Here is a 20,144-nt window from a genome sequence, read left to right on the forward strand (position 1 = left end):
AGCATAGCTATAAATAAATAAATAAATAAACCTTAAAAAAGAAGTGGGTACTATATACTATGCTATTAAAAATCACAAACACTTTAACCTGGCTAAATTATAGTAAATGAAATATAGTGTATAGTATACTATATAGTATATTAGTATATATAGTATAGTACATATTAGTATAGTATTATTAGGATTAGTATATAGTCTTAGTATAGTATATAGTACATATAGTATATAATGAAATGTATAGTATATAGTATATAATGAAGTATGTGAACATCAAGTATTAATAGAATATTTTAATAGTAATGATTGAAAAATATTCATGTCATATGTACAGTGCTTAACTGTATGCAGATTAAAAATAGGTATGTGTATATGTATTTGTTAGTAATACTTAGTCTACATCCAATGAAGCTTTAGCTTTTAAAGGGATGATTTTTAGTAAATTTTTGTTAGGACATATTTTAGACAATACTGTTTTTATCATGGCTGTGACTAAAAACACATTGTACTTGATCAGGTATTTAAACCCTGTTTTTTAATCCTGAGAGGACAAAATGAATTTTTCATCATCTCATGCAGATTACCATATTATCAATTTTACTTATATTGTGACCAGAAAATGAGAGATGATATAAAAACATATTTAGGAGTTGGGTATGTTATTGTAAATATTTGTTTTAATTTTTCTAATGATTCAAAAAACAGAAGAAAGCACATTTAAACCCAATTACTTGCACATACTTTCAGCTACTTTTTTTTTTAATTTTAAACAGGGATTCAACTTTAAGTGTCCACTTATCCCCAGCAAAGCTTCTTGATGGTCATGAGATTCAACCTCTTTCTGTGAATTTTCCAAAAGACAGAGTCATTGTGGGCTCTTCCATTGGAATTAATGCTGCGCTCACCTGCCGTCTCAGCTTCAAGTCATCTAAACCTGTGTCATTTTTCACCAATGTTCTTTTCTGCGATAGCAAAGATAACTGGTAAGATATTTAAATGTAGATTCCTTTGTATCTGACAGTGAAGAATAATAGGTTTATATTCTACGCTATTATAAAATGTTAAAAAAGACATCTAAAATAATGACTTTGGACATAACCTTTTTTTTTTTAAGTTCCAAATGCAATGTTGCTTTCATGAGAAACAGCATGATGGTGGCTGCCAGCATATACTCTGGGGCTCGGCTGCCTGCATTTGAGTCCTGGCTCTGTTAACTTTGGTGAAGTTAGGTAATCTTCCTAGCCTCTTGGTTCTCTCATCTGTAAAATGGGGATCATAGCAGAACCTGTCTGTTCTCTAATAATGAGAAACTCATTGAGTTAATTATTATTGTGTTATTGTGCAGGAACTGGCACAAAGTAAATGCTAGGGTATTATTTAATGAAAATGAGAAACATCAGCGTAACAAGTTTCCAGACAATATGATTTTGTTACATGTTTCTTTGACAGGTTCAGGAAATTAAAATACACCTTGGTTAAGCCATGTTTCTAGATTTCTTAAGATGTAGGACCAGAAATTTCACTTTTACATTATACCTTGAGATGATTTGACTTGCCAGATGGCAAGTGGTGAATGTATAGAGCAATGACATGTGTTAAAAAAAAAAAAAAAAGTTCATGGTGTAGAGTGAATTGTATACTAAAAATGAGTATGTACTCCATGTGATAATTTATTAACTTTTAGTGATGTCATTATATAGTATATTCATAGTCAAAGGATTGATTCATGCATTAAGAATTAGAAGGGTGAGATACAGATGTACTGAAATGTTGCATCCAAGGAAAAGCATGGCCGGATCCAGGACCTGGCTCATGGAGTTCTGAGCTCCAGCTGCTACGTCCCTTTCTCACATATGTTGATGGATAAAATTACCTAAATTATACCTCTCAGACTATTTTTCTCTTTTCATGCTAGCAGTCCATCTTTTCTTGACATTTAAAAAACAACAGCAGCTTCTTTTAATGGCATTGCTTTAGACTTCTATCAAGAACTGAATTCTAGGCCTCCATCCTGGGATACTTCTGTCTTTTTGTATGTTGCTGACCTTGTTCATAGAAGTTTAACTTTACTTTGCTCTAGTCCACAAATTTGCACTTTGCCAAAAGCATTAAGTAACGTGTACCTTTGAACTCACTAATAAAAATCATGAATAACTTCTCCATGAATGCCTTAAAGGTAATGAAGGCTCAGACTGCATTCACAGGGTGAGGAAAGAAAGAGTTTCAATAAATGCTGTGTGAACTAGATGGCATCTTGGACAGTGGTACAACTGCCTCTAAGAGAGATATGCATAGGTTTCGCTGTTACAGTGTGTTGATGTCTAGTCAGCAACTAAGATGTTAGGAGACCTGAAAACAGCTGCTAGAAAGAGGAGAGTCATATATTTGAACATGATGATTTTCTTGTCTCTTTGTGTTGTACGTTTCCTTTCAGCCTTGAGACTCATTTACTCTCCACTAGATTTCCCCACCCTTTTTCCCTTACCTTAAACTCCATTTCAATCTTCAGCGGGTTTAAGATAAGGTAGAGATTTTAAAACTAATTTAGAAACTTCAAAAATCATACATGGGCTATAAAAGCATTTTCCATATACAAAAAAACATTCCCTGGAACCTTAATACTGGCAAATCCTTTTATTAATGCCCTGTTAACTCCTTATTTGGTTTCCCATAGCGCATATGATCAGCTCTTCATTCTCTTCTTAATTCTCTAAAGCTGTCTTTGCCTTTCTCTCACTATGTAATTTTGATTCTATTCAGATAAATTATGTCTTCTAGTAAGAACTTCCTCAAGAGCCTCCCTTTCACCTCTGACTGTTTGAAATAGATTTGATTCTTTTGGTTCTTTTATTGCTTTTCATCATTCAGTTAAGTTCAGTCTCTCAGTTGTGTCCGACTCTTTGCGATCCCATGGACTGCAGCATGCCAGGCCTCCCTGTCCATCACCAACTCTTGGAGTTTACCCAAACTCGTGTCCATTGAGTTGGTGATGCCATCCAACCATCTTATCCTCTTTTGAACCCTTCTCCTGCCTTCAATCTTTCCCAGCATCATGGTCTTTTCAAATGAGTCAGCTCTTCACATCAGGGGCCAAAGTATTGGAGTTTCAGCTTCAATATCAGTCCTACCAATGAATATTCAGGACTAATTTCCTTTAGGATGGACTGCTTGGATCTCCTTGCAGTCCAAGGGACTCTCAAGAGTCTTCTCCAACACCACAGTTCAAAAGCATCAATTCTTCGGTGCTCAGCTTTCTTTATAGTCCAACTCTCACATCCATACATGACCATTGGAAAAACCATAGCTTTGACTAAATGGACCTTTGTTGACAAAGTAATGTCTCTGCTTTCTAATATGCTATCTAGGTTGGTCATAACTTTCCTTCCAAGGAATAAGCATCTTTTAATTTCATAGCTGTAGTCACCATCTGTAGTGATTTTGGAGCCCCCCAAAATACTCAGCTACTGTTTCCACTGTTTCCCCCTCGATTTGCCATGAAGTGATGGGACCGGATGGCCATGATCTTAGTTTTCTGAATGTTGAGCTTTAAACTAACTTTTTCACTCTCCTCTTTCACTTTCATCAAGAGGCTTTTTAGTTTCTCTTCACCTTCTGCCATAAGGGTGGTGTCATCTGCATATCTGAGGTTATTGATATTTCTCCCAGCAGTCTTGATTCCAGCTTGTGCTTCCTCCAGCCCAGCATTTCTCATGATGTACTCTGCATGTAAGTTCAATAAGCAGGGTGACAATATACAGCCTTGACATATTCTTTTTCCTATTTGGAACCAGTCTGTTGTTCCATGTCCAGTTCTAACTGTTGCTTCCTGACCTGCATACAGATTTCTCAAGAGGCAGGTCAGGTGGTCTGGTATTCCCATCTCTTGAAGAATTTTCCACTGTGATCCACACAGTCAAAGGCTTTGGCATAGTAAATAAAGCAGAAATAGATGTTTTTCTGGAACTCTCTTGCTTTTTCCATGATCCAATGGATGTTGGCAATTTGATCTCTGGTTCCTCTGCCTTTTCTAAACCCAGCTTGAACATCTGGAAGTTCACGGTTCATGTATTGCTGAAGCCTGGCTTGGAGAATTTTGAGCATTACTTTACTAGCGTGTGAGATGAGTGCAATTGTGCGGTAGTTTGAGCATTCTTTGGGATTGGAATGAAAACTGACCTTTTCCAGTCCTGTGGCCACTGCTGAGTTTTCCCAATTTGCTGATATATTGAGTGCAGCACTTTCACAGCATCATCTTTCAGGATTTGAAATAGCTCAACTGGAATTCCATCACCTCCACTAGCTTTGTTCATAGTGATGCTTTCTAAGGCCCACTTGACTTCACATTCCAGGATGTCTGGCTCTAGGTGAGTGATCACACCATCGTGATTATCTGGGTCATGAAGATCTTTTTTGTACAGTTCTTCTGTGTATTCTTGCCACCTCTTCTTAATATCTTTTGCCTCTGTTAGGTCCCTACCATTTCTGCCCTTTATTTAATCCGTCTTTCAGCAGCCATCAATTAACACAGGTCAGATCCCAGGTCATAGGCTAGATGTCATGGAATCCACACAACAGCTCTGAGATGTGGATGCTTTTAGATCTGCATCTCTTTTTTACAAAAGAGATATAAGGCCTATAGTGTGATATAACTTGCTAAAGCTCGCTCATATGTGAGGCGAAAGAGCCAGGAATTTGAAGCAGATTTCTGTTACCAATGATCATGTACTCAGTCACCTTGTTTTAACACCACTTTGACTGTATAGAATTGTATAGAAGTTTTTATGGTAGGTATTCTTTTTTGAGAGTAGCACTGTTGTATGTCATATATAAACTTTACAAAGAATAAGAAATTGAAACTTTGCATTTTCCTCTTATTCTATTCCTTTGCATCGTTCTCTCACTCTCTCATAAACACACACACACACACACACACACACAGGCACATGCACACACCTGTCTTATAAGTACCTATATATAATTATGTTGTTTTTAAGTAAATCGCATTTTAGTTTCTATTTTGCCCTTAAGTACCAAGAAATTTAGTTAATAATTAAAAGTGCATTTTGGGTTACAGGTTTTAAAAAGTCTATATGCTCCTGAATTAGGGAATTGATAAAGAAATATCCATTGAATAGAATATGTTAATGAATATTCCATGTTTGATGATTAGTAATGATAGTAATTCAAGTCTGCTCAGTGAAATTTATGATATCATTCATTTATTTCTATTGATGTGTTAATTTATTGATGAGGCAAAAGTCCATAAATTGTCTCCATAGTTATAGCATGAGTAAAGTGAAAGTTTATAGTTTCACTGAAGAGGTCTGTTTTACAACTACCATCAATAAACAACCCTACAGAAGATATTTACATAAAAATAAATTTATTATATATGGGTCCTGACAAGATTTCATTTTAGATATTTTAGATATTTTAAATTAATAGTGTTTGCAAAAGACTTCAAATCAGTATGTGAAATTGAAACCCAGTATCAAAACAACAGCTAAAGTATGTTCTTTTGAAACTGTACATTTCACAAAAATAAAATTTCAAAATGAAAAACACATTCCTTGTAAAAATTGAAATATCTTCTTTTCCTACAAAAAAAGCATGTGCTTATTATTGAGCAAATATATGTGTTATTTAGAAGTTTATAGTTTAATGTTGGATTTTTGTGTCCATTTTTAGTTACTTTAGTTACTTATATGTTATAAAGAGTGGTTTTTGAGGGAGTCAAGGAACCCAGTAGTAAAATACAGTTCCTTTCCTTGCCGCTATTTGAATTAATGTCTATTTTAGGTTAATATCTTTCTCATGTGCTCATAAATGTTTTTTACTTTCTGACTTTCCTTATTTTTACTTTTGACATATGAAGTAACAATGTAGGGGTGTGTGTGTATATGTTTGTGAGAGAGAATGAAGAAATATATATAATTCTATTAATTATATAAGTAAAATGGCTTATTGAGTATTTAGATTATGTTTTCTGTTTTTTTCCCTGAACTTAACAATTTAGTTTCTGTATTGCCTTTAGGTACTGAGGAATTTAGTTTATAATTATGTTAAGTACATTTTGAGCTAAAAGTCTTAAATAAGCTATACTCTCTAGAATTAGGAGATTAATCAGCACATATCCCCTGAATTGAAAAACAGAAATTTCCTTACATAGATAAGAGTTGTGGAAAGCATTCTGAGAAATAATTCTCCTTGAATGGGGGGTGTTTGTTATATTGTAAGGTTAGTGAACTTCTAAAATGTCTGCTGGTGGCCTCTAAATCTCTTTAAAATGAATTCATTGATATAAAATAACTAAGGGGAAGATACACTTTTATAAATCATAATAAGTGTATAATAACACCTACTTTGGATAAGTGATAAACATTTAATTTGGAACTGGAAAATAAAAAAGTCCAGGTGTTCAGTTTGCACAACCCAATGTCAAGCGTGGTCTTGAACAATCATTGTGAAATTCAGTCACCCAGATATCTTTAACAGTATTAGCAATTAGTCTGACATTGTGAGTAAAGATTTAGTCATTCACTCCTTAATTTAAATATTTATTGAATGTGTACCATGTACCAGATACCTACCAGGCACCATTTAAGCAAGAGGGGTTATGTCAGAAATCACAGCATGATCCCTGCCTTGTGGAGCTTAGAGTTTGGCAGGGGGAAAAGAGACAGTAAACAGTAATCCTGCTAAAGAGTAAGTCTGTGATAAAGGGTAAGTGTGTGATAATTGATGGAGGGCATAGGAAAAAGAATAAGTGCAGGGTAAGTTCACAGGGAAGGCCAGAGAGGGAATGAGTAAATCTCAGTGTGATAAATAAGTTGATAAGGAGAGCTTCCCCTAAGAGGATAGGATCTAAGGAGAGATTTGAAGGACTGAGTGGGGTTAGAAAGATACCTGGGAATATCCTTTCAGATCAAGGGAATGGCTGGTGCAAGATCTTTGAGGTGGGTGCTTACAAGGAGGCAACCTGAGTAGAATGAGCAAGGGGTGAGGAGTTTAGGAGAAGGGACTGGAGAAGTAACACAGCAGTACTGGATCCTGTAGGGCCTTTGAGGTGAATGGTAAGGATTTGGACCTTTACCCTGAATGAAATGAGGAGCCATTGCACAGTAGCCAGTGAAAGAATGCAGTAGCCATACTTCTGAACAGTGATGAGGTCAGTCAGTCATTCTGTACCACCGAAAACTTGAGCTTCCTATATATGTATTTTATTCCCTTTGTTCATGAAAAGGCTTCTTGTTTCTCAGGTTTTTTTTCATTCATTCATTCAGTATTTACAAAGTGAAAAAAGTACACCTGTCTTTCTTCTGGTGGTGGGGTCAGAACAATGCTCCAGAATTCATGGAGCTTCTATTGTAATGGAGAAGACAAAAATTGATAAATAGTATCACAGTTTAATAAGGAAATCATATGAGTTTAATGGGATAGAGAGTAAAGGATACCTTCATGTATTAGACAGATAAGGCATCTCTTAGGATATGATATTTGACCAGATGGTGATATGAAAATTTAATGAAAAAATACTTATGAGGCACTCAGAACAGTCCCTGTTGGTAGTGTGTAACTAAGTAAAGACTTGGCATTTCGTTTAAAATCAGTAGTTTACATTTACAGAATGATCTCAGTGCCTGCTTCAGAGATAAGAGGGTGATTGTGTGAGTGAGTGAAAGTTGCTCAGTTGTATCTAACTCTTTACAATTCCATGGACTATACAATCCATGGAATTTTCCAGGCCAGAATAGTGGAGTGGGTAGCCATTCCCTTCTCCAGGGTATCTTCCCAACCCAGGGATCGAACCCAGCTCTCTTGAATTGTGGGCAGATTCTTTACCGTCTGAGTCACCAGGGAAGCCCAATAATACTGGAGTGGGTAACCTATCCCTTCTCCAGCAGATCTTCTGGACCCAGGAATTGAACTGGGGTCTCCTGCATTGCAGGTGGATTCTTTACCAGCTGAGCTATCAGGGAAGCCCCTTGAGAGTGATTGCATTTCTTCTATTAAGACAGTAATTGAATTCACCCTATTTATAAAAAAATATATTTCTGCTTTATTAATTATGCCAAAGCCTTTGACTGTGTGGTTCACAATAAACTGTGGAAAATTCTTCAAGAGATGGGAATACCAGACCACCTGACCTGCCTCTTGAGAAACCTCTATGCAGGTCAGGAAGCAACAGCTAGAACTGGACATGGAACAACAGACTGGTTCCAAATAGGAAAAGGAGTACATCAAGGCTGTATATTGTCTCCCTGTTTATTTAACTTATATGCAGAGTACATCATGAGAAATGCTGGACTGGAAGAAACACAAGCTGGAATCAGGATTGCCGGGAGAAATATCAATAACCTCAGATATGCAGATGACACCACCCTTATGGCAGAAAGTGAAGAGGAACTAAAAAGCCTCTTAATGAAGGTGAAAGTGGAGAGTGAAAAAGTTGTCTTAAAGCTCAACATTCAGAAAACGAAGATCAACATTCAGAAAATGAAGATCATGGCATCCGGTCCCATCAATTCATGGGAAATAGATGGGGAAACAGTGGAAACAGTGTCAGACTTTATTTTTCTGGGCTCCAAAATCACTGCAGATGGTGACTGCAGCCATGAAATTAAAAGACGCTTACTCCTTGGAAGGAAAGTTATGACCAACCTAGATAGCATATTGAAAAGCAGAGACATTACTTTGCCAACAAAGGTTAGTCTAGTCAAGGCTATGGTTTTTCCTGTGGTCATGTATGGATGTGAGAGTTGGACTGTGAAGAAGGCTGAGCTCCAAAAAATTGATGCTTTTGAACTGTGGCGTTGGAGAAGACTCTTGAGAGTCCCTTGTACTGCAAGGAGATCCAACTAGTCCATTCTTTTTTTTTTTATTTTATTTTATTTTTAAACTTTACATAATTGTATTAGTTTTGCCAAATATCAAAATGAATCCGCCACAGGTATACATGTGTTCCCCATCCTGAACCCTCCTCCCTCCTCCCTCCCCATTCCATCCCTCTGGGTCGTCCCAGTGCACCAGCCCCAAGCATCCAGCATCGTGCATGGAACCTGGACTCAACCAGTCCATTCTGAAGGAGATCAGCCCTGGGATTTCTTTGGAAGGAATGATGCTAAAGCTGAAACTCCAGTACTTTGGCCACCTCATGCGAAGAGTTGACTCATTGGAAAAGACTCTGATGCTGGGAGGGATTGGGGGCAAGAGGAGAAGGGAACGACAGAGGATGAGATGGCTGGATGGCATCACTGACTTGATGGACATGAGTCTGAGTGAACTCTGGAAGTTGGTGATGGACAGGGAGGCCTGGCATGCTGCGATTCATGGGGTCGCAAAGAGTCAGACACGACTGAGCGACTGGTCTGATCTGATCTGGATTCACCCTGGGGTAACAGATAAATCCTCAGCAGACATACAGCAAGAGGGGAAGAAGGGTGTCTGTGTGGGAGGCGGGGTGGGTAGTAGAGAGACAGGAGTTCAGCTCTCATGAGGGTGAGGGAGTCTTTGGATAATATACAAATGATTTATATTGTATTTCAGAATTATTTTTTCCTATATTTAAAAATGTATCTTATCTGGGAATTCACACAGAGATCGAATGGATTAAGAAGTGGCAGAATGGTGTACTCCCCTATTTTGCACTGTGCTTTCCACTCCAGATTGAGGAGAAGGAAACATTATACACTGAAGGAATTTGTAATTATGAGGATGAAGTGTAACCACTTGCTCTTGCTTTGTAAGTCCACTAAATGATACTTCAGACTAAACATAGAATGAAAGGTATGGCTTTGGGTGATTAATTTTATAGAAATACTAAGAATTCCAAAGTGAATAAAGTGAAGTTGCTCAGTCATGTCAGACTCTTTGTGACCCCATGGACTGTAGCCTACCAGGCTCCTCCCTCCATGGGATTCTCCAGGCAAAAGTACTGGACTAGGTTGCCATTTCCTTCTCCAGGGTATCTTCCCAACCCAGGGGTTGAACCCGGGTCTCCCACATTCCAGGCAGACGCTTTAACCTCTGAGCCACCAGGGAAGCCCACGCCAAGGTAAGAGAAACCCAAGTAAGATGGTAGGTGTTGCGAGAGGGCATCATAGGGCAGACACACTGAAACCATAATCACAGAAATCTAGTCAATCTAATCACATGGACCACAGCTTTGTCTAACTCAATGAAACTAAGCCATGCTGTGTGGGACCACCCAAGACAGGCAGGTCATGGTGGAGAGATCTGACAGAATGTGGTCTACTGGAGAAGGAAATGGCAAACCACTTGAGTATTCTTGCCTTGAGAACCCTATGAACAGTATGAAAAGGCAAAATGATAGGATACTGAAAGAGGAACTCCCCAGGTTGGTAGGTGCCCAATATGCTACTGGAGATCAGTGGAGAAATAACTCCAGAAAGAATGAAGGGATGGAGCCAAAGCAAAAACAATACCCTGTTGTGGATGTGACTGGTGATAGAAGCAAGGTCCAATGCTATAAAGAGCAATATTGCATAGGAACCTGGAATGTCAGGTCCATGAATCAAGGCAAATTCGAAGTGGTCAAACAAGAGATGGCAAGAGTGAACATTGACATTCTAGGAATCAGGGAACTAAAATGGACTGGAATGGGTGAATTTAACTCAGATGACCATTATATCTACTACTGTGGGCAGGAATCCCTTAGAATAAAAGGAGTAGCCATCATGGTCAACAAAAGAGTCCGAAATGCAGTACTTGGATGCAATCTCAAAAACAACAGAATGATCTCTGTTCGTTTCCAAGGCAAACCATTCAATATCACAGGAATCCAAGTCTATGGCCCAACCAGTAACGCTGATGAAGCTGAAGTTGAACGGTTCTATGAAGACCTACGAGACCTTTTAGAATTAACACCCAAAAAAGATGTTCTTTTCATTATAGGGGACTGGAATGCAAAAGTAGGAAGTCAAGAAACACCTGGGCTAACAGGCAAATTTGGCCTTGAAATACAGAATGAAGCAGGGCAAAGGATAATAGAGGTTTGCCAAGAGAACACACTGGTCATAGCAAACACCCTCTTCCAACAACACAAGAGAAGACTGTACACATGGACATCACCAGATGGTCAACACTGAAATCAGATAGATTGTATTCTTTGCAGCCAAAGATGGAGAAGCTCTATACAGTCAGCAAAAACAAGACCAGGAGGTGACTGTGGCTCAGATCATGAAATCCTTATTGCCAAATTCAGACTTAAATTGAAGAAGTAGGGAAAACCACTAGACCGTTCAGGTATGACCTAAATCAAATCCCTTATGATTATACAGTGGAAGTGAGAAGTAGATTTAAGGGCCTAGATCTGATAGATAGAGTACCTGATGAACTATGGAATGAGGTTTGTGACATTGTACAGGAGACAGGGATCAAGACCATCCCCATGGAAAATAAATGCAAAAAAGCAAAATGGCTGTCTGGGGAGGCCTTACAAATAGCTGTGAAAAGAAGAGAAGCGAAAAGCAAAGGAGAAAAGCAAAGATATAAGCATCTGAATGCAGAGTTCCAAAGAATAGCAAGAAGAGATAAGAAAGCCTTCCTCAGTGATCAATGCAAAGAAATAGAGGAAAACAACAGAATGGGAAAGACTAGAGATCTCTTCAAGAAAATTAGAGACACCAAGGGAATATTTCATGCAAAGATGGGCTCGATAAAGGACACAAACTTTATGGACCCAACAGAAGCAGAAGATATTAAGAAGAGGGGGCAAGAATACACAGAAGAACTGTACAAAAAAGATCTTCATGACCCAGATAATCATGATGGTCTGATCACTGACCTAGAGCCAGACATCCTGGAATGTGAAGTCAAGTGGGCCTTAGAAAGTATCACTATGAACAAAGCTAGTGGAGGTGATGGAATTCCAGTGGAGCTCTTTCAAATCCTGAAAGATGATGCTGTGAAAGTGCTGCACTCATTATGCCAGCAAATTTGGAAAACTCAGCAGTGGCCACAGGACTGGAAAAGGTCAGTTTTCATTCCAATCCCAAAGAAAGGCAATGCCAAAGAATGCTCAAACTACCACACAATTGCACTCATCTCACACGGTAGTAAAGTAATGCTCAAAATTCTCCAAGCCAGGTTTCAGCAATACGTGAATCTTGAACTTCCAGATGTTCAAGCTGGGTTTAGAAAAGGCAGAGGAACCAGAGATCAAATTGCCAACATCCGCTGGATCATGGAAAAACCAAGAGAGTTCCAGAAAAACATCTATTTCTGCTTTATTGACTATGCCAAAGCCTTTGACTGTGTGGATCACAATAAACTGTGGAAAATTCTGAAAGAGATGGGAATACCAGACCACCTGACCTGCCTTTTGAGAAATCTGTATGCAGGTCAGGAAGCAACAGTTAGAACTGGACATGGAACAACAGACTGGTTCCAAATAGGCAAAGGAGTACATCAAGGCTGTATATTGTCACCCTGCTTATTTAACTTATATGCAGAGTACATCATGAGAAGCACTGGTCTGGAAGAAGCACAAGCTGGAATCAAGATTGCTGGAAGAAATATCAATAACTTCAGATGTGCAGATGACACCACCCTTATGGCAGAAAGTGAAGAGGAACTAAGAAGCCTCTTGATGAAAGTGAAAGAGGAGAGTGAGAAAGTTGGCTTAAAGCTCAACATTCAGAAAACGAAGATCATGGCATCCGGTCCCATCACTTCATGGGAAGTAGATGGGGAAACAGTAGAAACAGTGTCAGACTTTATTTTTGGGGGCTCCAAAATCACTGCAGATGGTGACTGCAGCCATGCAATTAAAAGATGCTTACTCCTTGGAAGGAAAGTTATGACCAACCTAGATAGCATATTTAAAAGCAGAGACATTACTTTGTCAACAAAGGTACATCTAGTCAAGGCTATGTTTTTCCAGTGGTCATGTATGGATGTGAGAGTTGGACTGTGAAGAAAGCTGAGCACCAAAGAATTGATGCTTTTGAACTGTTGTGTTGGAGAAGACTCTTGAGAGTTCCTTGGACTGTGAGGAGATGCATTCTAAAGGAGATCAGCCCTGGGTGTTCTTTGGAAGGAATGATACTAAAGCTGAAACTCCAGTACTTTGGCCACCTTATGCGAAGTGTTGACTCATTGGAAAAGACTCTGATGCTGGGAGGGATTGGGGACAGGAGGAGAAGGGGACGACAGAGGATAAGATGGTTGGATGGCATCACCAACTGAATGTACATGTGTTTGGGTGGACTCTGGTAGTTGGTGATGGACAGGGAGGCATGGCGTGCTGCAATTCATGGGGTTTCACTTAACTGAAGAATTCCAAAAACAATTTGATATTTTCTTATGATTAACCCCAAATATAGGATGTTTACTTTGTAAAATCAATAATTAATTTCAACTGCATGTTTCCAATAACCAGGAAGTTAACCTGAGTTAGCAGTGCCTCATTACTAAAATGGCAAATATTAGTTGTTGTTATTGTTCAGTTGCTCAGTCGTGTCCAATTGCAACCCCATGGACTGCAACACGCCAGGCTTCCCTGTCCTTCACTATCTCCTGGAGTTTGCTCAGACTTATGTCCATTGAGTCAATGCTGCCATCCAACCATCTCGTCCTCTGTCGCCCCCTTCTCCCCCTGTCCTCAATCTTTCCCAGCACCTGGGTCTTTCCCAGTGAGTCTGCTCTTTGCATCAGGTGGCCAAAGGTTCTCCATACATTTTTTAATCTCCTAAATATTTAACATATTCATCATACTCAAAACTGAGTATATCTTCCATCAGTTTTTAGTACCCAAATTTAAGTTCAATAACTTTAAAGCAAAGGAACGGAGAAGGCAATGGCACCCCACTCCAGTACTCTTGCCTGGAAAATCCCATGAATGGAGAAGCCTGGTAGGCTGCAGTCCATAAGAGTCAGACACGACGGAATGACTTCACTTTCTCTTTTCACCTTCATGCATTGGAGAAGGTAATGGCAACCCACTCCAGTGTTCTTGCCTGGAGAATCCCAGGAATGGGGGTGCCTGGTGGGCTGCTGTCTATGGGGTCGCACAGAGTCGGACACGCCTGAAGCGACTTAGCAGCAGCAGAGCAAAGGAAAACATTTCAGCTCTTCTGTAAGAGAGCTAACATGAGTCATTGAAAATGAATAAAAGAAATCTAAATGGCTTATTTATCAAAAAAAATATGTGAATGTGCTATTCAGATATCAGCTGTTTTCTTCTAGAAAGTGGTCCTTTTGTCTGAACACTAGAATCACCTTAGGAGTTTTAAAAACTGCCTATGTGTGCATTCTCAGTTGTGTCCAAGTCTTCATGACCCCATTGACTGTAGCCTGCCAGGCTCTTCTATCCATGGGATTCTCCAGGCAGGAATACTGAAGTGGATTGTCATTTCCTTCTCCAAGGGATCTTCACTACCCAGGGATGGAACCTGTGTCTTCTGCATTGCAGGCAGATTCTTTGCTGCTGGGCCTTTAGCCTCCTTCTAATTCAGAGATTATAATATAATTTTTCTGGAAAGTGGCCTAAGCATTGCAAGTTTAAAAGCTTCCTGATAGCTTATGGTTAACCGTGTTGGATTTGTGATCTCCGAAGAATAAGATTTAGCTTTGTGACAAGGGACCAGGCTTGATTATTCAGAACTTTCATGTGGCAGAAGTTTTATTATAGTGAAAAAGGGCAGAGAAAGCTTCTGAGGAAGAAGAGTGTCCCCCTTGCTAGTCTAATCAAGGCATTATATGCTTTTACCAGACCCACTCCCACAACATACATCTTAGATTAACAAGATTAGAACTAACAATAGAAATCTCTTACCAGACCCACTCCTACAACATAAAATAACACGATTAGTCAGAAGGTTCTTGTTAATAAGGAGAAATATGTCCTTTAGCAAGATAGATTGTTGTTATATAATCATTAGTACAAAGCTTAAGGCAAAGCATACCCTTGAGCAAGATGAGTTTTGTTGTGTAATCATTAGCTCTGGGCTTAAAGAAAATAATGTCTTATGTGACTAGGACAAAGAAATGTAGGAAAAAAAGTTTGTCCTTTTCTCCTCCCTGAGAGCCCCAGACCCCTTTCTCCTCCTCAGGGACCCTGACTTCTTATCAGCCTTACCTAAGAATTAACTCTCTCACCCCCATGTGGTTCTAATTGGAAGCCACAATTGAGAACCCTTGCTCTAGGTTGTCAAACATTACCCTGCATTTGCCTCACTTGCAGGATTTGTTAAAACAGTTTCTGAACCTCATCCCCAGAGTTACTGATTTATTTCAGTCTTGAATGGGGCTTGCAAGTGGCATGTGTACCAGTTTCCCATTTGATGCTGAGGAGAAACTGAGGTTGTTTGAGAGCCAGAATGTCAGGTCCACTCCAGATCTAAGAAATCGGGGGTGGATGGGTGTGTGTGTGTATGTGTGTGTCCAGGTCATTCATGTGCACAGTAAAGCTTGTGAACCACTGGATCTAAAAAGAATGAATAAAGGAAAATCCTATTTAGAAAGACTAAACAGTGGAACACTTCAACATTTATCAGGAAATAAAATTACCACTAGAAAATGGTATTGTTGTGAGATCCTTAGAAAAATACCCATCTTTCTTTTAGAGTAAGTTTGGTTTAGTTTACTAATACATTATTTAACTTAACCTATTTAAGATACCTATATTGTAAAGTATAATGCCAAATTCATAGTGGAGGAAATTGAAGTACTACTATGTTAATCTTTTAGACCTTCACCCATTTGTAGAGTGAGAGAACCAACATTTTGAGATCAAGTCTTGTTATCGCTATCACACAACTTTATTTCCCTTTAACATTTCAAGTTCTAGGACTTTATTGCTGTAACATGGTCTTAGTAAGTAAGTTTACTGAATAGTTTAGTAAGAATACTGAATAAAATTTAGTAATGATACATCATATAGTGATGTATAATTGATTACATGAATAGGAAAATTTTGATGTTTTAATACAAGTTAAACCACAGGTTTTGTTTTAAATGAGAGGCCATTCAGGAATATACATTAGGAATGACACAGGGATATTTGGTAAATGAGGTTGAACTGAAATTAAGACTACTAGTCAGCTTGTATATCCTCACCAGTGTATAAAATATTGAAACAATTTTTGGTTGGTTGGTAACCAGGCACTGTCCTGAGTACTCATGCCCTATACCTGGCCTGCCCTGATAACTCCTACTGGACCTTGGAGCCAGTCAGGACCTAATAACTAAAGAACTAAATGCTGTCATAGTCAGAGTTCTAAGCATCTGGTAGTATTTTGTTTTGGGTCCGTCTCAGTGTGTCAATAATGATACTATTGGCTAGGAATGCTGGAGGCACTCACCTGGTCCCTTAGTACTTATGGTAGCCCCCACAGACATTTCCTCTTTCAGAACCAATATTGTGGCTGGACATGCCTTTTTGGGTCCTCTTGTGGTCCTAAGATATACCTCAGCAACAGCCATCAGGGAACTTTGAAAAAACAAGGTATTTTACTCATAGAGTGTACCTGGCTTGCCTAGGGCCATGCATTGAGGTGGTGGGTAGGTGGAGATGGGGAACAATTGAGCAAAGGCCTGAGTTCTGCCTTTATTAGGATCTTGGGTGGGACACCTAGGGTTTTGCACATTCACTCTTCATTGATGAATTTAAAACATAAGTGCGGGAACTAAAGCTCAGGAGAGGAAAAACTAGTGGTCTGTCTGGTTGGTTATCTAGGTCAACCAGAACTTTCTAAGAAGGAGAATTTCATGGCTGCAGCAGCCTGGCTCTGCATCTCTTGGGAGCATGGCAGTTTATTTATTCCAAATGGATGTCTTCAGAAGGGAATGCCCAACAGTCAACAATTTAATGTGAGGCATTTACATTACAATCAAGCAAGCTCATTGTCAGTCCCTTAAACAACATATTAACATACACCTCCCTTTTAGATTGTATGGTTCATTGATATTAAAAAATGAACATTTTGAAGATCATCCCTATTTTCACATGAAACGTGATTGTCTTTCCAAAGAACATAATTAATGTGGTTCTAACGACAGCAGGATCCGGGTTCCAGTACATTCCCTGTTGGCTGGTGTTCAGAAGGTTCAGTGGTCTTAGCTCTAAAGCTGCCACAGAAGTGTCTGCTCTATGTATTTCTTGGCAGACAAACTTCTGAGTAATGCCTGATTTAGTTGTTCACTTGAAACCAACACAAATTTGTTGTTTTCTTAATCATGAACAAGATATGATTTAGCAAAATTCTTGGCCTTTTCTTAAAAAAAAATTAGTCACAATCATTTGTTTCATGATACAAATTTTAAGGCACTGGGTTATATGTATCTTTGACATTAAAACAAGTGTAATAAGGATTTGCATATATAGATAAATTAATGCATTAATAAGAGTTTAAATGCTAAACTGTAATTTCTCCCTTATTCATTGATATATGTTAGTCATTTCAGTCTAACTTTAGAGATGAACCACCTAGTGTTAATTCCAAATGTATTTAACATTTTGCTGGTGAAGAAATATATTTTAAAATGTGCAGACCTGTTGTTTAAAACTGAGAACATACAGCTCTTAATTATATCAACTCTCTCTATGTACAGTAGAATTTCATCAGTCTTATTATGGGTTAAAAAATATTTTTGATGCATAATAAAGCTAGTTATGCTTACCTCATTAAAGTAATAGGGCATTGACAGTAACTTAAATTGAAATTATGTATTTTTGAAAGCATTCAGTATAATAAACAGGAAATGAGGAATAATGAGATCTGATTCTAATTTACTCAGTGAATAATTTGGTATTTGTGTAAGATGTATTTGGCAACTTTGGGTTGGTTGCTAGTATTTTAAAAAGTTTTATTATCACACCTTTTCCAGAGACATTACTCTTTTCAAAAGAGTAGGAATCTGCATTACATAGAGGAGACCAGCAAAGAATGAGTCAGACCTAGAGGCTTGTGAAGCATTAATGCATTCAGTTTGGCAAGGCCACCTTAGTAACCATAGTGTGAATTCATATCTACTCTTTCTGTGCTTTTCTGGGATATTTGGATATTTAAAATAAGGCTGTAGATGCATATTTAAAATACATATAGAAAGTGATTCACAAACCTTTAAGAGACACTACCAGTTAAGTAGAAGCAGCTTTTGAGGTATTCAGAGCTCCCCTTATGGATTAACAAGAGCAGTATTTAGAATGTGTGTGTTCACCTTTTGGAGACTCCATTCTTAGCATAAACCTGCTGCCCATGGTCAGGTGCCGGGGTCCAGCCCCAGCAGGACCAGGGATACCCTCAGGATGAACGGCATCAGCGAGAGAGTAAAGGAGAGAGAAAGAGGCTGATATTCCTTGGTTTACACAGAAAGCCAATAAAGCCCCAGACACGGGACTTGCTCTGTTCACAGAGGCCACAAGCGCCCTCTCGATGGGGTGAAAACGCAGAGCACTTTCTTGAGAGGGTCTTAGAAGCCAGGGCAGGAAAGTGAACTCAGAGGGCCTCTGCGCTTCAGGGGATCAGCCTGAAAAAGAGAGAGAGAGAGAGAGAGAGAGAGAGAGAGAGAGAGAGAGAATGACAAGGGGAGACTAAGCTTAGGTGGAACAGGGTCTGCAGCTTTATTTTCAAAAGGAGCTTTTATACCCTGAGTTACACATTTCCAGAAATGAAATATGCAGGGTCATGCAGAGTCAGCTCAACATTCCATCAGTTTTACCTTTATCGAAACCAAGACATTTTCTGCATACCTTTTCATAAACAAGGGTCTTAAGTTATGTACATTATCTTCTGGCCCGGAGGCCTGTTGACATTTTATGACCCTTTTCTGATAAAGGTTAGTAAACCAGAAGACTTGTTATTTCCCTTAAAGTGTTTTTTCTTTATTTTTCCAATCTGCATCACCCTCAGAAAGTACTAAATAAAATTACATTTCATGGAGCAAAGGTATAGTGGGTTACAACAAAGAAAGAACTTATTAACTCAAGGTCTTATGTTGCTAATGTCAAGGCTATTACTTATTTTTCCTACATTCCAACTATATTATGGAATACACTCCCAGGCACACCATGGGTAAGGGATGCGGAGACTTGGCGGCAAGCATTGGCTCAACAATGAAACCCTTCATTAGTACTATCTAATAATTTTTCACCCCTCAAAGGGGTCTCTGCTCAATAGGACTTTTAGAATGCTTTAGCTTCCCACACCTTTCATGGTTGGGAAGTTGTGAGCAATCGTGTGCATTAGTTGTATGAGTATGGATAAACCTGCCAAGCAAGTTAGAATGCCAACAGAAGTGTTTGAATTGAAATACTCCTTTCATGCCTGGTAGCCTTACAGGAATAATTAGAGCCCTAAATTGATTTTCTTCAGGGAAAGGTGATCGGGGTTAGCCCCCTGTTAATGTCAGAAGAGTTGGTGAAAGGCATGATATAGTAAACAGTAGACAGACAGACTTTGGTTTCGGGGTAGATGCTCGAGCAGGTCCAGGGAGTCCCTTGAGTCCTGATCCACCTTGCCTGTCAGGTCTCCTCCGCATGACCTTGTCATGGGTGGGATCTCCTGTGCTGGCTCCCGGCAGTCAGGGAACCACCTAGAGTTTTAGCATTGTGGTGGCTGAAAGGCAAGTAGTTGGAAATTTCAAGAGGATTTCAGTAATCATCTAACAGATGAAGCTGAAGGCAGTGTTGAAATATTGCCCTAAACTTTATTTGTTGTGTTTTGGGGGCTAGGTTATGCATGACACCATGTATTTGTCCACCTTTCTTCATGATGTGTGTGTAAATAGAATAGACAGGAAGCAGGGTTGGGGGAATAAAAAATTTATAAGGAGCCATGCTTTGTCCTGAGATAATCATCATTTGTTCCTTATTGCTTGACCTAATCTTAAAGAAGGCTGTTTGTAATGACACCTAAATTCTATGAAGAATGTTATTTTCATGATAGATCTATTAAATCAAATCATAGGATTATAACAGAGTCTCATTGGTAAAGTAGAATGTTTACTTATACTTAGCCAAAACATAGGTATTAACAGATGGGGAAACAGTGGCTGACGTTATTTTTCTGGGCTCCAAAATCACTGCAGATGGTGATTGCAGCCATGAAATTAAAAGATGCTTACTCCTTGGAAGGAAAGCTATGACCAACCTAGACAGCATATTAAAAAGCAGAGATATTACT

At 38.8% G+C, this 20,144-nt stretch overlaps 1 protein-coding gene across 1 annotated transcript in view; it reads left to right on the plus strand.

Annotated features, from left to right (window-relative positions):
* Positions 1-20,144, plus strand: part of CFAP47 (cilia and flagella associated protein 47) — a 497,722-nt gene that overhangs the window by 132,849 nt on the left and 344,729 nt on the right. The window contains exon 26 of the mRNA XM_006066421.4: positions 771-980. Coding sequence (XP_006066483.4) covers positions 771-980 — 210 coding nt within the window. The remainder of the gene's footprint in view (positions 1-770; positions 981-20,144) is intronic.

The sequence above is a fragment of the Bubalus bubalis genome, chromosome X, assembly GCF_019923935.1.
Source record: "Bubalus bubalis isolate 160015118507 breed Murrah chromosome X, NDDB_SH_1, whole genome shotgun sequence".
Classification (NCBI taxonomy): Eukaryota; Metazoa; Chordata; class Mammalia; order Artiodactyla; family Bovidae; genus Bubalus; species Bubalus bubalis.